The 17,134-nt window shown below is 38.5% G+C and overlaps 1 protein-coding gene across 2 annotated transcripts in view; it reads right to left on the bottom strand.

Annotated features, from left to right (window-relative positions):
- Positions 1-17,134, bottom strand: part of LOC122807628 (t-SNARE domain-containing protein 1-like) — a 607,102-nt gene that overhangs the window by 200,996 nt on the left and 388,972 nt on the right. The window contains exon 3 of one of the 2 annotated variants that reach the window (XM_044078556.1): positions 3,104-3,523. In XM_044078556.1, the coding sequence (XP_043934491.1) occupies positions 3,104-3,523 (420 nt within the window). Of the gene's footprint in view, positions 1-3,103; positions 3,527-17,134 lie in introns of both variants that reach the window. The other variant, XM_044078546.1, reaches the window with a different exon arrangement.

Here is a 17,134-nt window from a genome sequence, read left to right on the forward strand (position 1 = left end):
TCGGCTGGTGCTTATGTACTCCAGCCGCTCTGACGTCGGAGAGAAATGCGACATCAGCCGACATTGGACCCAGACTTTGGAATCCGGCCGACCGAGGGCTGCCTGAGGCAGGACAACCCACATGTTATGACTGCAGTTGCATTCTTGAAGGACATCCTTGCCATCTGCACAAAGCATGAACAAGCAAATGTTAACCACTACATGGCAGTCTGTCACATGATGGAAGGAACTTTGTGAGGAAATCCTTACCTGGGTGTATATGCCCTCTTATCAGGAGGCAATGCCTCATATATCTGCTGGGTAGGAGTCCATTACTGTAGCCAAACTTACAAACGTGGACAGAATTTCTGTACTATGGTTCAGTTCTAGGTCAGATCTGGTTTGAGGTGTTGAAGGTGCTGTATAGGGTTGGGGCAGCAATGTTTCTCTACAATGCTACATGGAAGAAGTATTATTGAAATGGAAAAACAAGGGTGTGATCTTCATCTTTAAGATAAGGGACCAGATAGTGTGTTCCAGCTATAGAGATAAATCACACTCCTCAGCTTTTCTTGTCAAACGTGTACCAGAATGCCAGTCATAAGAGTCTGACCTACAATCAAACCTCTGATTTAAATGAAACAATAAAGACTCCATCCAAGGCACAAAAAATCATCCCCAACCATGTGGAACAGCTTACCAAGCAGCACAAGAGACTACAACACTGCAGAACTTGAGACTCATAATGGTAGGGTATGGAAAAGTGATATACAAATGCAGTTGTCTTTAAGACAATGGATAGATTTCCAATAACCTGCTTCTTGTCAGGTACTACGTATGGCTTACATTCAAAAGTTAAGCAAAGGATTACTTCAATATATTTTCACTGTATATTTTTATCTCTGTACATATTTATTATTTTTCTTCTCTGATAGTTGTATTTGTATACATTGTACTTTTTATCTGCTGCAAACTTGCATGCCCTACTACACAAGTACTACATCATTCAGCATATTAACACACTTGTATACTGCAAAAATTATAAACTGCATATATATTAGTAGAGCAAATTGTAAGTTGCTGCTTTCTACACACTATGTATGTCAACTGCCCTCATCATTTGGCCCAGTTTTAGCTAAAAAGGGGCCCCAGACGGCCAGACACATCCAAATATATGGTTAAATAAAACAAACAAATAAAATACCCAAATGACTAAACAAAATGTATGCTTCTGTGTTATTATATTGGTACATATGGAACTCAATCTTACGTTCTAAAGACTCAATAGGTAAGGAAGACTCTAAACCCTTTTCTGGGGATTGAACCAAGGATCTTCTGCATTCTGTGCAGTTGCCACTGCCATTGCATCAACAATGAGTCTCTGAACAGTTACGTGACTGATACATTTCAGTATGGTTTGCCTCTGTCTTTTTTATGTTTTTAAGTGGCTTTTCTGCAAGACCTTTTTACTTGTTTTGGTTCTTAAATTAAATGACTCAGTTTTGATTTATTTCATTAACTGGAATTATATGAAATACATAAGATATAATGTTTTATGTAAGATGTTAATAAAGGAAATTGGTGTTTTAAAAAACAGCAGAGAGAAAATCAACATCTGGTCTAATCAAGTCAGTGAAGAGCGTCACCCCATGCAATTAACATCCTAAACTTGAACATCTACCTAAATACTTGGAGATCTAACAAAGACAGTGAATAAATTACGGAAGGCCTCCTCACTAGCCTTCTTTGGGGAAGGGTGGAGACTGGGGTACAATAAAACTTAGTACAAGAAACAAAGGAAGGAGAAAGATCACATTAAGTGAGGAGGTACATGTGAAAATGTATGCAACTTTGCACTTAGAGCACTGTACACCAAATAGCACTCCATGATAAAGAGCACATAAAGAAAAACCCTTCCCTTCCATAGTGAGAGGGTCTTGGTAATGGCCACAAAATTTCACTCCTCTGGGAAACGAACAAAATGGCAATAAGCCAGGTGCCTCCAAAACTAGAGTTCAGTGGAGAGAGGGATGGTGTGGTGGCTTCCCAAGGAAAACACTACAGACTAAGTATCCCGTTGAGTACAACAGTCCCACAACTCAACAATGTACCTTTGGATTTCCATACTTCAAAGACTGCAGAAGCTGCAAAAGATCATAAATTCTAAACCATCAATAGTCTACAGTGATTCATTTTCCTTCCAAACTGAACAAAATACACTATAATGCCCCCTCTGTCTGCAACATGCAGGTTGCGAAGGTCGTAGTTAATGGGTAGCTCAAAACTTTACTGCTTGGAAGGACAAAAATAAGGGCTTCCCCCTGAAAAGAGGCCACCAGCCTAGTGGTACTAACCTGGTCAACAAAGGATAAATAAAATAAAATAATATTTTTGGATTTACTCTGACTAACAATAATAGAGCAAATCTCCTTTTAAAGATGGTCTGCATGAACCTGACTCCCAGTATCTTCAGTATCAGTCTTCTTTTATATGTTCTAACTTCTTACCTCTGCTGTTCCTGTAAGAGGATGCTATCTATGCTGACTAAGAAACTGCAGGTTGTCAGAATGATTTTTGGTTTGGTTTCCCTGCTAGCCTCAAATCTTAGTAGTGTTTTCACTGCCTGCCACTTTCCCTCTGGGGGTGAAGGCTGGGTGGCAGCCAAAGGAGACATCACACTGTAGGTTTAAGGCTTACTATCATGCCATAACTCCTCTTCCCTAGCGTCTGAAGGGCAGGGCCAGGAATGCTGAAAGCTCACAAGTGAGCCCTACTTCAGTTCTTTTCCAGACTGTTACATGCCCCCTTGGCCTGCAATAGGGGGCTACAAGGCTAGGACCAAGCATCACAGATAAAACAGCTCTTTCTGCCATCAGATCAATGGTAACAGGTTTTCCATAAGCTGCAGATAACGTTTTAAATTCTCTCATTGGAAGACCTATTACTGCCTGTGCTTAATGGATATGAAAAATTGTTAAAGCTTGCTTGCTTTAAAAAATCAATTTATCCTGCATAGCTTTTGCACTTGCTTTTACCGATATGTTTTTTGTGTGTAAGTTACTGTTTCAGTGTGGTTTGTGTGTCTATAATGTAATGGTGTCTAATCAAATGAAGTGCTGCTTACCTGTGGATGAGAATCCTAGCCCTTGTAATGTATCCAAGTCACTGACCCCTTGGACCACTTCCCAAGGTAAGTTTGACATAGCAAGTTGATCGGCAGACATCATGGAGGAGATATGAGATGAAAGTCTATCCCCGATGTACCTCTGCTCCCTCTGGAAACTGGCCAGCTTGTCTTTTGACCTCCTCTTTAAATCTCTCCACCTCTTCTTTAAATCTTCAACATCTCGATTATTCTTGCCCACTGCATTAACAGCCTGTGCCACAGCGAGCCAGCACTGTTGTCTAAAATAAGCACTGCCTTTTCCAAACAGAATTGATTCATTCTTGCTCACCCTCTCCACCAAGATTTGTGTTTCCTCATGGGTGAAATTAGGCTTCCTTCTTCCTATGGGCACACTTCTTTCTTCTCCAGAGGCAACTGCTGCTTTGAAGAGAAGGAAATATTAAAATACCACACTCAAGAAATGCTGGGGATAATGTAAGTAACAACAACAAAAAATTAACAGATTGGCCAGTGTTATTTTATTTATTTAAATTTGTTTACTGAGTTAGAACACCGATCGAATAATGACCAATTACAGGATCAGTCCAAGTTACATCATAATGTAACAAAGCAATGTATAATATACAAATAACAGTGGTTTAAATTTATGACTAAGCACTGACAATCTAACAAACAATATATACGTAGAAGATCTAACAAATCAAATATATGTACAGTTACATAAGTGGAATTGAAAAGGGAGAATAGAGTTAAAGTAGAAGTAAAAGTGGTGGAGATACAGGAAATAGTAGCTAGATTAGGAAGACTAAGAGAGATCAGTAAACTGAAAAAGTAGACTAGATTATGCATAGTGGGTTTAGACCACAAATAGCATCACAAGCTGGACCACAGTTTAGGATGAGTGAGTTGATCAGTTTTTTTTCAGGTAAGTGGGAGGTCAAGGAACTACTCACAGTTGTAGATATCAGTTTAGGTGGCATATCCTGTAGATGGACTTTTGCATTCAAACTGTTTTAGTAAGTACTGCTTGAACTGTGGCCTTAACAAGTAGAAGTTTGTGCAATCACTTAAATCAGAAGGAAGTGACTGTCACAGTACTGGCACCAGTAAACAGAAACAATGGCTAGTAGATAGCAGTCTGAGAGAATGAGTTTGTAGGGAAGGAATGGCTCTGGCTTAGCTTCTAGTTTACAGGTTTGAGTGTAGATAAAAGTTTGAAATGGACAGGGGGGGAGGGAGTCATGTTTGAGTAATTTGGAGAGAAAAGAACCAAGAAATAGATATGACCTGCACTGTACTGTGAGGCATTTAATCTTTGAAAGAGTAAGGCAGTGGTGTTCATTCCATGATGTTTCACACAAATCAACATATTTTACAGGAGAGGGTCTGAAGGGTGGCAGTTATTTTGATAGAGGCAGATGCAGACAAAGGAGACATTAATCAAGTTGAGCAAGGAGGATATATTTCCTAAAGCAGCTCTTGATAGATGTTAGAGGAAATGAAATATTTTTTGGCCCAGAAGCGCAGACTGTTGATCGTTGCTTTCAACTTTTTTATGTGCTCAGTGAAGTTTGGTAATTGCTCTAGCCATATCTCCAAATATATAAAGGGGGTGCTGGCTTCAAAGGGATTGTTATCACAGTCAAAGATGTGAAAAGATTAGGGGGAGTTGTATAATCTATTATGGGTGCTAAACAACATGGCCTTTATTTTTTTTTTAGCAATAAGCAGTAGTTTCTTGCAGTTTAGCCAGTGCTTTAGCTTAAATTCTTTTCAATTCATAAAAATTCATTTTCCCTGATGGGCAAATTTCCAGGGAAATTCATGGTTCATGGCACTTAGAACCACCTATATTCATAAAACATATTAATTTGGATTCTAAAATGTGTTTCTCAGCTGTATCAATAATCTTTTGACTGCTAAGTGAATATATCTAAACTTCAGGCAAATTATTTCTTCCAACTACTTCTTCCCTTTCAAATATACTGCAAATCCACTGGCAGCCGTACATTCTAGTAGCAATAACATTTGGAAATTAGACATCTTACTATATTCTATGGAGGTCATGTTGGTTATTAAAACACACACTGCATACAACAACAGAAAACCGATGTGGCAAATCAGTACATTTTTCTAGGAAAGAGCAAACAACTTACTACTTAAGAATTAGGCACAGTTCTAGCTGTATTCCATGACAAGCGGGCAAGGCACACACCTTTGGTTTAAATAGACTGTAGAATGAACCCAATGAGTAGCATGACTCCAGGTTAATACAATTCAAGAAGATGAGATATACTATAACTTCTATACCTAGAGATATCTCGCCAGGGATTGTCCTCAGATACAGCCATCAAGGCAACATGCATTTTTTGGAAGATGTTTTAAGGTCCACCAATCAATGCTGAATAAAGTAAAATAAGTAACTATCCACAGAAGATGCAGTATTCACTTAACTCCTTTAAATAACCACTTTCAAAGATGATTGTTTCCAGACTACTGAAATGGCTTGAGCTGTTATTGCTCCCAGTATATAAAAGTATCCATCTGCAAAAGGGTGTGATACTGCTATATTTACCTATAAAACAACCTTAGTCTATGGTCCTTGCTTCAAAGGCAAATAAACAGCAGTATCATGAATGAAAGTGGAAAAAGAAATCAACATTTAATGTCAATTTAAGAAAACATTTAAACAGGATAAATATATATTTTTGCAAAGAAATACATATTTGTTTAGGCCTAGGGTCAGAACAACACTATATATTTATGCTTTGGGTAGCTTTTACTTTGTTTGGCAACTATACTTTTATTTTAAACCAAATGTTTTGCAAATGTTGCACTTTGTCAATTTCTGCTCATCATTCTGGTTAAAATTGACAAATTTTGAATATTTTTACATTGCTTCATGAATCCTGATAAAATGTTCAGGATTATACAACACAATAGCTCATAGGGCAACATAATAGCAGAATGTAAAAAGATGTGTATGTTTGAAAAAGTAAAATTAGTTTCGCTAGCTGAGTACCACACTTGTGAATTTGGTCAAGTAAAATAAGCATTTGTTGTAACATTTGTAATGTCGAAAATTTGCTTTTTCTGAGATATGTGCATTATTTTTAGTTCTGAATTCATAAAAACACTAATGATATGGTTCAGACATATATATATATATATATATATATACATATATATATATATATATATATATATATATAGTCTTATATATATATATATATATATATATATATATATATATATATATATATATGTATATATATATGGAGTCTGTCAGTCTGAAAACAATGTCATATTTTGAGACAAACTGCTTACCACAGGTATATCAAATGTACAAATTTTGGAAAAAGTAATTCAGAGAGAAAGGCCTCATTACTGGCTAATTTGCATGTCTCAGAAACACCCTCAATTACCACCATTGCTAAAAAGCACTTAGTGGTGGTAAATACCACTGATGGCCCATGGAACGCTTATGCACAACAGCACCCACATTCACTCTTTCACACACATGCAAGCATTCATGCAACACACCCAATCAAAGTCATTCCCACACAAATACAGACATTCATTCAACATCACATCCCCTCACATGTTTGTACAAGCCTATGACACTCTCATCCATTCACCACACACACACACACACACACACACACACACACACACACACACACACACACACACACACACACACACACACACATATACATCTACGTTCTTCATACCTTAACTATCCCCAGACTGTGACCACCCAGGCAGACACACACTTGCTCACACAAACACACATACAGTCATCCCAGTCAAATCAAACCCTGCAGACGTGTACTGTCACTGCCACACACATCCAATGATTCAATCCATCAGCACTACCTCTTTACTGAGCTTTCCTAAACTCACTTGCACTGTGGTCTCCCCCACTGACTTGAAAGGGTGACCCCTCTTCTTTTGGCCATGTTAATTAATGTCTCTGGCTGTGCTAATTTACCCAGGCATTTCTGGGAGACAGCACTTGACTAACTAGCACTGTCTGCTCCCCATGAGTGCCTCATTACCCTGAGGCATTGCTGGTGGGCTCACCCTCCACAATGATTTTTCGGCTTGCAGGAAATCAATGTGATAGGACAGTCTCTGACTTAGAAAAGGTTACTGCAAAGACTAGTCGCTCATATTAAGACTCAGTGCTCAAGGTAACCTTTTATGAATTCCAGGGAATGTCATAAGAATGTGATTCTTACATTCTGAATGGCTTACAGAGAGCAGTCAAATGATTACGCAAGTCTACTGGTGGTACTTAGAAATACAGGACTTTAATTCTGATATTTTCCAGAAAATTTCTGAAAAAAATATGTCATAAGTCTCACTTACAGTATGCCCTTAATTGATAATTGTATATACAAAGGTACAATCACTACCTTGCATGAAAGTCTAAATGTGGGAGGGAGAACCAAACATAAACCAGTTACAAAAAAAGAAAACATTTCTATATTTAGGAAAATGTGTATGAAAAATGTAAAGGAAACGGATGACAGGAGATATGGTGTAGTGATCCACTCCACCATCCATCACTAAATTTAACATTTTAATCTAAAAATCTTATTATTGTAAAATCTGATCACCTTCAAATGTACTGTCTCTTAAGTCACAACACTACTACTAAACAAACTAAAGTACGAGAACTTCCAAGATGGATGCACACTCAGCTGCAAGATGATAAAAGCTCTCTCAATCTGAAAACTAAGAAATTGTTAAAAGGCCTGTAAAATGTACTTATTAGCTAGTAATTATACTGCTTGGATGCCACCAAAGTAGAAATTTGAAGAAAGTAAAAGAAAGTCAATAAGAAAAAAAGGGAAGAAAAACTCTGGATGGGGAGATCCTTGAAGCTGTTCAAGAAAATTTTGTTCAGGTTTCTATTTTAGTAAATGAGATTGTGTTCAATGAGGTTGAAATGAAAAGACTAGATGAATATAAGGCCTTTAAAGAACTCTTTTAAAAATGCAGAGTCAGAAGACAGGGCACACAGAGAAAACTGAAGATTTATTTTTGCTATACCAGTGAAACTGGAAGGAACAGACTGAATTAACTTTGTGAAAGTACAAACAGCTAGATTAGTATTCCACAGCATGATTAGTTAATTGAGATAGCGCATCATGCATACTCAACATATGGTCACAATAAAACAGTCAAGGCCTATACCGGAAAAGATGCAATCATACCAATAACTGACAAAACTCTGGAAGAAGGGGAAAAGGTTAAAAATTGGGAAAAACATTACTCACTGTACACCAGGTAGAATCAGATGTCAAGAGGCCAGTATGAAATTCAAGCTGTTGTATCCAGCTGTCTTCAGATTACACATATTTTATCCTCCAAGAAAAATAGTCAGCAAAGAGGGATCCAGCAAGCTAAAAAGGACTCTAATTCCCAATCTTCTGACAATAACAAGGCCCATAAAGAGACTTTAACAGTGAAGCAGTGAAACCCTTTCCAAGGTTTCATAGGAAAATGCTTTAGTGACAGGAAAAATCTCAGAAGTTGACTAGAAGAATGAGGAGTACCTTGTACTTGCACCACAGACGGATATCGGGAGGTCAAGAAGACAACCAGTAACAATCTGAAATTAGTGAATAAATGTGATACTTATACAGCATCAACCCCATTATATGCAATTTACAGACATGTGAGCTGTGGTTCTGCAAGAAATGGCCAAAAAAAAAGACTGGAAGGTTGTTGACTGTGTCAAATTGGTGTGCGAACTGTAAAGTATAAACCACAGTTTATATCACTTCGATCCTCTAACAAACTACTAACTCAGACTAGCAAAATTAATAACATAGCCGGTGATTCTCTCTTTGCAAACTCTGTAAGTAGATCCTGGAACTCTCTTCCAGCTGATATTACCTTACTTTCCACCTTAGGTCAATTTAAAACTAGACTCAAACAACATTTGTCACTTAACTGGCTATGTCAATGTATCAAGCCTGGCTAACTCTCTCTAGAATGTGTAAAAATCTGTTAACCAGTTTACTGTGTAATTTAATTTAATCGTGACTTGCGCTCAGGATTAACTGTAACCTGTGGAACTTGTTTAACTTGCTTACTTATGTAATCTCTGTAAATAGTCTGTTTGTAATATGTAATGCTGGTATTATGTAATGGTGTATCTGCTTACCCTTGGAGCTTTTCTCCCCGGGCCTCCGCTGAAAATGGACATGCATCCAGTCGGACTATCCAGGTCAACAAACGTAAAATAAAAATATCATTAACATTTAGAAGGGCACCGAAGGAACTGAAGAAGTAACTATAAGTAAAATAATCATTCTTATTAATATTTGTATAAACATTTCATGATGTAAACTGCATGCTCTATTGTAAACTAGTGCTATACACTACTGCATCAGGGGTATTTCACATATATTTCATACATGAGGTGGGGGTTATTAGTGATTACGGTTTATGCTGGTGATATTAAAATAAAAATTATTAAGTTTTCATAACTGTAATATATTCAGGCTTTACAAAGTAGCAAGATAAGAAAGGCTGGAAGGAAGCAAGATAAAGGTAATATATAATGCTGTGATCTTGGGTTGCTGGGGGAGGAAGTAAAAGTGTACCAATAACATTATATACAAAATTAAAAGAAAATTCCCCTTGTTTTATAGAGGTGGATGCCTAGACTAAGCAACAGACAGGCTTTTTAAGTAAATAAAACTGAAAAAATGCAAATAAAAGAAACAGCTACCATTAATCATACTTTTTATAACTTTGTAAGTTATCAGCTGGTAATTCTTCCATTAACACCTGCTGTTATCTGGAAACCAGGAACCATGTGCAAGTAACTAATCATGACAGACTTGACCAATGTGTTCTGAGTGAAATCTACAATGGTTCTTTCTTGTATTTGCAAAGTTACTAGGTGTTAATTCTTTAGAAAATACTTTCTGCTGAAGATAAACAGCACAGGTGTTAGCAATTAATCATGTGAAGTCTCACCAGTATGTCCTAAGCGACATCGACAAGGGTCCTTCTGCATTTGTAAATTTACAGGCTGCTTTTCCATCAGCAAATGCTTTTAGTTGAAGAGAAGGAGGCCCCACATGCAAGAAATTAACCATGAAAGGTTTAAAGCGTGTGCTCTGGCGTAAATTAACAAAGGAAAATAGAATTACTTCTCAAAGAGAAATAGACAAGCAGTTCAGTGAAAATAAATGAATTCTAAAACTGTGGTAACTGAATACTAAGTTGCTGTCCCAACAGCCTTAGTACTTTAATGCATAAAACCTAACAGTGCACAATTTAGCTTATTTATTTAAGGGTAGACAGTGCACTTTTTATTAAGGCTAAAACTTAATCTTTACTGAAAGTATGCAAGTTGTTTTTCACATCTGGAAGAGGAATAGAGAAAAGATCAGACAGCAATGTGTGTAAATGGGAGCAAAGGCTTTAACATGAGGTTTAGCATGGTTAACCCTAACTTTAGAATACACAATGCCTGTGGGTGCTGCTATCGATTTGGGGCAACTGCTCTGATTTGGAGGGGTAAATGTCCTTTTTGGAAAGTAAATATAGTTTCAGGTGTTTGCTATATGTTAAAGGATTTGAGGGGTTTGATTTTTTTTTAGTTTCATTTCTTGAATGTGAGATGGGTACAAATATAAATAAGAAAAACAACTACACACAAGATTAGCCAGCCAAACATTAATGTGGGGATGTAAGCTGCAAGTTAGAAACATATATTAAAAAAAAAACTTTAGGGTGCTGTGAAGGCTGCCACCCTAGCTGGATAGAATTCTGTAAATGATTCTATGTTCTTGTAAATATTAATATGATGCACAGGCTTGTTTGACAAAATGTAGGAAAACTGTGTTATGTTCTGAGCTTCAAAAATGTAACCACAGTGCACCCTGCTGGAAGAAAGCTGATTAGTAAAGGATTTTACGACTGTGTGTGATCTCAAGCTAGGAGACAGGATGTCTGCAGCTAGAAATTCTTTCTATTGTCCTATGACAGAGATAATTACTAGGTTTCACATGTAAAGTGTCTTTTACTGATGTAGTTTCCTGGCAGGTGGAGATCAAAAAGAAATGTTACATTTTGAGTTCTGTTAGCCTGGGAACTAAATCAGAGAAGTGACAAGAATGATGTAATCTGAAATGACTCAGCAGTAATGTGTATTATTAATTTAAGGACCATCTCTCAGAGAAAGAGAATGCATTTTGTATTTGTCTTCAGACCTGTTAACAACTCACCAGCACTGTGTCTTGTTCTGTAAGTAAAGATATTTAGATCTTAGTATTTCTCCTAGAGATAGATAGGAATATAGACAGATTAGTCTAACAGTTTTCTATATTTACGTTACACTGTCCTACAATATTGTTTTAAATTATTTTCCTGTGATTTCTGAACTCTCTCTATTATCACTGTGTTGAATTGATGAGTATTGTCTTGTGTTTTTATTATTTATTATTAATATTTTAAACCTTTTAACTGTGGCTGTTTTGTGTAGAGATGATTGAAACTCTTAAAGTAGTTGCATGTATTTGGTGATACTGTACAAGCCACTTCAATAGTATTAGCCCTGGGTTACATTTACTATTTGGATAACAGTAACACTGCACAGTAGAATTGAACACCCTTTGGTAAGGGCCTTTATAGTAGCTGATAAGACTAGTTGGTGGCAGTGGATTACTACCTTATAGCCTCGGCAGAAGGGGGCATAGCTAGTGGACCTGTGCCAGCCTTCCTCAGGAGTGCCTGTGTGTTTGTATACAAACCAGATCTCAAAGTGTGTGTGTCAGCTACTTGGGCAGTGACATGAAGTGCTGGTTGGCAGGAGGTTTTGGCTTGAGTACTCAGCTGAGATCCGAGCCCTATAGCTGTGCCAGTGGGGAGTCTTATTGGGGATCTGGAGAGAAAGGGAGAAACCATCCCCAGACTAACTGTGATCTCTGTGTGCTCTTAAGGGAAATTGTACTTTACTGTGTGTGTACTTGTTATCCTCCCAATGTGGACACCCCTCGCTGGTGCTAGTGGTGAGGATTGAGGCTCCTTGATTACTGGCCAGTGCATGGGCGTCACATATTAATTGTTTGGCAGTAGTGGGATATCCACATCAAATATTAATTGGTTGATAACAGTGAGTTAGCCACATCACATATTAATTGGCTTGTAGTGGTGTGGATAGTGAATTCCTGTAGCTTGTGTACAGTGATCACTGAAGGTGCTTTTGTACTCTAAAATCAGCCACACACTGAACATTCAGAGTTCAGATCACAATTGTTTTATTTCTCTTGTTAGCTTAGTTACTCAGGGACAGCAGGGAAGCATGTCAGCAGAGGAGTATGGCAAGCTGACAAGGAGCCAGTTGGCTGAGATGTGCCAGGCTAAAGGACTGGTGCAAGGAAACCTGACTAAAGCAGACATGGTTGCAGCTTTGGTCACAGCTACATCAGAAAATAGCAACCAGGAGGATGATCAGACTGGTCATGGAGATGTACAACAGTCAGAGAATGGACAACTCAACCTTTCTACAGAGGACTTAAAAATCTATCTGAGCTAAAGAGACTTCAGTTGGAGGCCAAGCATTTGGAAACAGAAGCAGCAGAGAGACTGAGGCATCTAGAGAGTGAGGAAAATGAGAAGCTGTGATGTCTGCAGGCTGAGGAGAATGAGAAACTGCTACGCCTAGAAGCTGAGGAGAATGAGAGGCACAGGCAACATGAAACGGAGATGCTGACTCTTCACCAGAGTCATGGAGGTAATGGGGAAGGGAGTAACCAGACCGCAGAAGCACAAAAGGTCAATAAATTTCTTCCACAGTTTACAGAGTGGGATAATTTTGGTAGTTTCCTTCATATGTTTGAAAGGGTATGTAAAGAGTATGATGTTGACCAAAGGCTCTGGGTAGGGTCCTTGACCCCCCTTACTCCATGGTAAAGCTGTAACTATTTTGTCCAAACTGTTTGACAATGATTTTTTAAAGTATAATGTTGTAAAGAATTGTCTGCTAGAATTTTTTAAGCTAACACCCGAAACTTATAGGAAAATGCTTTGTGAGTATAGACACAAAGCAGAAGTGTGAGTGAATATGTTGCTGAACTGAGCACTTATTTTCATAGGTGGGTGAGTGGATGTTAGGTCAACACTTTTAAAGGGCTGGCAGACCTTTTGGTGAGGGAACAAGCCCTTAGCACTTTTCATGAGGACATGAGAATCTGGTTAGCTGATAGACAATGCTCTACTGTAGATGAGTTCGGGAAGGAGGGGGACCTATACCTAGCAAGCAGGGCATTCCTGCACAGGAAAGGGGCACCCAGTGCTGCTCATGGGTCTAAAAGAATTCACGGTGAGCAGCCCAGACTGCCCCAACAGAATCTGACAGTAGCAGAGGAAGACACTATTCCAGGTACATGTCCAGGACCTAGGGTTAAATGTTTTGAATGCAACCAGTGGGACCATTTAGCAGATGGATGTCCACAGAGGCAAGGTGGGAAAAAAAAGGTGAGGGAGCCAGTAAGTGGGAAGGAAAAAATGCCAGTAGTAGCTTGTCTTGAGACAACAGGTGTACCAAACCACCACCCTGCAGATATCCTGACAGGGAAGGACTTTGATAAGGCAGTACTGTGTGTTAAAGCAGTTACATGCAGTCAGGCTTGTAGACAAGCATGTGAGTCTGGTAGCCTGGGGGAGACCCAGACAGACCACATATTTTCAGCAGGACTGGTGAGGTGGTTACTTTATGGAGGGAGCTTGCCCTGTAGCAGTGAGACTGAAGGTGAGGCACAGCTGCTTGTTGGCATTGATGGTCCCTTGGACAAAGTGACTGCAAAGGTAGAGGTGTGTCAAAGGAAAAATCAAAGATCAATGCAGCCAAGGTTAAGTTAAGGTTCCTTTATTCTTGTACAAGGAGACAAAAATGTAGTTCAAAAGTTTGTCTGACATTATACAGGAAATACTTCATTATTATACTGTTTTGTAAGCCATTGCCCTCTAAGCTGACGTAATAAAATACAACTCTTAGCATTGTTCTAAGACAGGTGTTTACTAAGTTTTTCTGCTGATATAGCAAGTATAAACTTCCCATGTGAAAATTTCCTAAGGTATCAACGTGGCCTTGCTAACTGCCGGCCTGTAACAATTCACTCATATTTCAGTGTTGCAATTAGTGATTCTTTCCTGCTTTGAGCATAAAGCATATTCTGATTTCAGCCTATAATCTTATCTACAGCTGCAGTATGAACAAGGTTATTTGCTTAAGTCTAGTAACATTTCAGAATACTGTATTGTTCCTTTTCCTAACGTTAGCAAAATCATCAGTTTCTCAGTGTATGAACAAGGTCATTCACTAAGCTGACAAGAAGCAAAGTCAGAAAGTACATGCAATTATTTTCAAGCCTGTAGCAGAATAAATGTGTTAACCCTTTTAGGCTCCTAATGCAGCAAGCATAATGCTAATACATATATGAATACATGTTTTACTATATATGTGAATACATATTTCTCTCACATTTCCCCCCTATTAACACTTTTATTCTCTTCAAAAGCATTAACAGTTAATTTCTTCCCCCAACCTCTTCCACATGGGATTTGCGGTTAGTTGAGTCATATAGTTTAAACTTCTGAAAGCATTTCATTTTCCAGCAATTTATCAACTTCAGTGTTTTGATACAAGGTTTCAGATACTGACATATCTATCAATTCTTTAATCAGTTTTTTCATGCAGGGTATGCCACAATGCGCACACACTCCCAACAGGAGTATTCCCACACAGACAGCTATTAATATTGTTCATTATGAAGGTACCCCACCCCCCCAAACAGATTCTGGAAAAAGTCCGTCAGTGGGTTGGGGCCTGGTTTGGTCATAGTCGACACTTGCTGCATCATCTCAAGGTGGTTATTAATCTCGTGCTGGTAATCAGGGATATATGCACAACATTCTTTTTTGATTAAAGCGCACCACCTCTCACCGCTAGGGTGAAGTCGAGAGCCATACGATTTTGGAGTACTACAGTTCTCATAGCATTCAGTTCATCAGTTATCAATTCAAGAGCAGAAAAAGTTGCATTACTCATTACTTCAAGAAGTTTGGACAGTTTTTGCAGCTCCCAAATCGATTTTGCCGCTCCATATGCTGGTAATATGCCTGCCCACGATATGACAGCATCACTCAAGTCCATGTGCGTCAGCTTGGTACCCATGGTATGATGGTCCTTCCAGCCCGCCTCGATTCGTCCCACTGGATTCTCAGGCTTTCTGACAGGTTTCTTGGCTACATCTCGGGTGTTTCAAATATTTCCCTGAGGCAAAACTGCAGTGTGTCGCATGGCCGGAACCAGGTACCCCAAAAAACAACTGCTGGACCAATTCTCAGGTAACCATTTATATGCTTTCTTATTACACACAAAATAACAATCCTCTACCTTAGTAGTTACTTTACTGAGATATGTCTGCCCTGCATGAAACATTTTCCTATCTATTACAGACAGTTGCTTAAAAAGAATAGGATTATGATGTACATCCCTAACAGTCTTTTGCATGGACTCAAGAAATGAGTCATAATTTGAATTACAAACTGTACCCATTTTGTTTGCTTTGGTATAACATTTATAATGTACAGTCTCATAAACCAAGTTTTCCCAGGTCTCATTGACCCCTAGGGGGATCGCAGTCATTAATAACCCCCCGTATGCTGTTGGTATGGCTGTACGAATCCAGCAATTTGAAACATTAAAAGTCTCAGCATACACACGTGTAATCGCCTGATAAAGTTCGGGTGCCAGTCTATGGGTGACTCATCACGTTTATTCAGTTCAGCTGATGTGGCCGAAAAAAGGATAGGCCACAGCAAAAAGATTATTGTCATCAGTACAATCAACAGGATAACCATGCAATACTTCAGGGGTTGTTCTGCATTCCTGTTTGCCCTAGATTTTGTCATGTTTAGTCTTTTTGTGAAACAGCAAGATTTTTATCTAGCTCAAAGTTTTTGCAAAATTTACAGTGTATCAAATGGATCCAAGATGATTTTTCATCAATGTTGACTGCTGTGGGTGTCGACAAGAGGACCTGGTATGGTCCCTCCCACTTTGGCGAACTCCAATGTTTACGTTTTTGTAGTCTTTACCCAGATTCAGTTTTCTGGGACTACTGTCGCTTCCAACGGTTGATTTGACTCTTTACCTGAAACAGAAAACTGCAAAAAGATGTTTTAGTATAATTTTTAAATCCGTATGTAGTGAATACCTGGTTGACTAACTGTATCATCCCCCCTGTTGAGACATGGCATTGCCCATGGCTCAACAAAGCTGCATATTTAAATAAATTAGATGGCAATATTGGTTTTCCCTCTTTGGAGATGTACAGTCCTTCCTTGAGGAGTGCTCCTTTCCCACTTTTGTTTCTCAGCTCATGTAGTAAGTGTCTGCATTGTTTTTAACATTTCTAAGTCTAAAATCTCAGAAGGTTGTAATTCCTCATTCAAAAGAAATGCTTCTGAGGCTTCTTGCTTTGCAGCTGTGTCAGCTCTAGCATTACCTTTTGAAATCCTATCTTGTTGCTTGGTATGAGCTATGCATTTACAAATAGCTAATTTTTGAGGTAACTGAATTGATTTTAACAAATCTAAAATAAACTGTGCATGATTAATCGGTTTACCAGTAGATAATACTACTGAGGCCGAAGCCTGCACTGCCATTGCAGCAGCAACTACTGCTTGTACACAGTGGGGCAAAGACTGCGCCACTGGGTTCAGTTGCGATGAATAGTAAGCGATGGGGCATTGCTTGTCCCCATGCTGTTATGTCAACACTGACGTCATATAACCTTGCTTACAATCTACAGTTTGGAAAAAGCGTTTATGATAGTTTGGTAATCCTAAGACTAATGAGGATGCTATCAATTGTTTCAGTTTACAGAAAACTAATTCTGCTTCTGGTGTCCATTATATCAAATTTTGTGCTGCCATAGGCTTCTGAAAGATCAGGTTGTTCAACAGTGCAGATTCCAAAGCATAATTTGG

This window comes from Protopterus annectens, chromosome 1.part1 (genome assembly GCF_019279795.1).
Source record: "Protopterus annectens isolate FY-2018-M chromosome 1.part1, PAN1.0, whole genome shotgun sequence".
Taxonomy (NCBI): Eukaryota; Metazoa; Chordata; order Ceratodontiformes; family Protopteridae; genus Protopterus; species Protopterus annectens.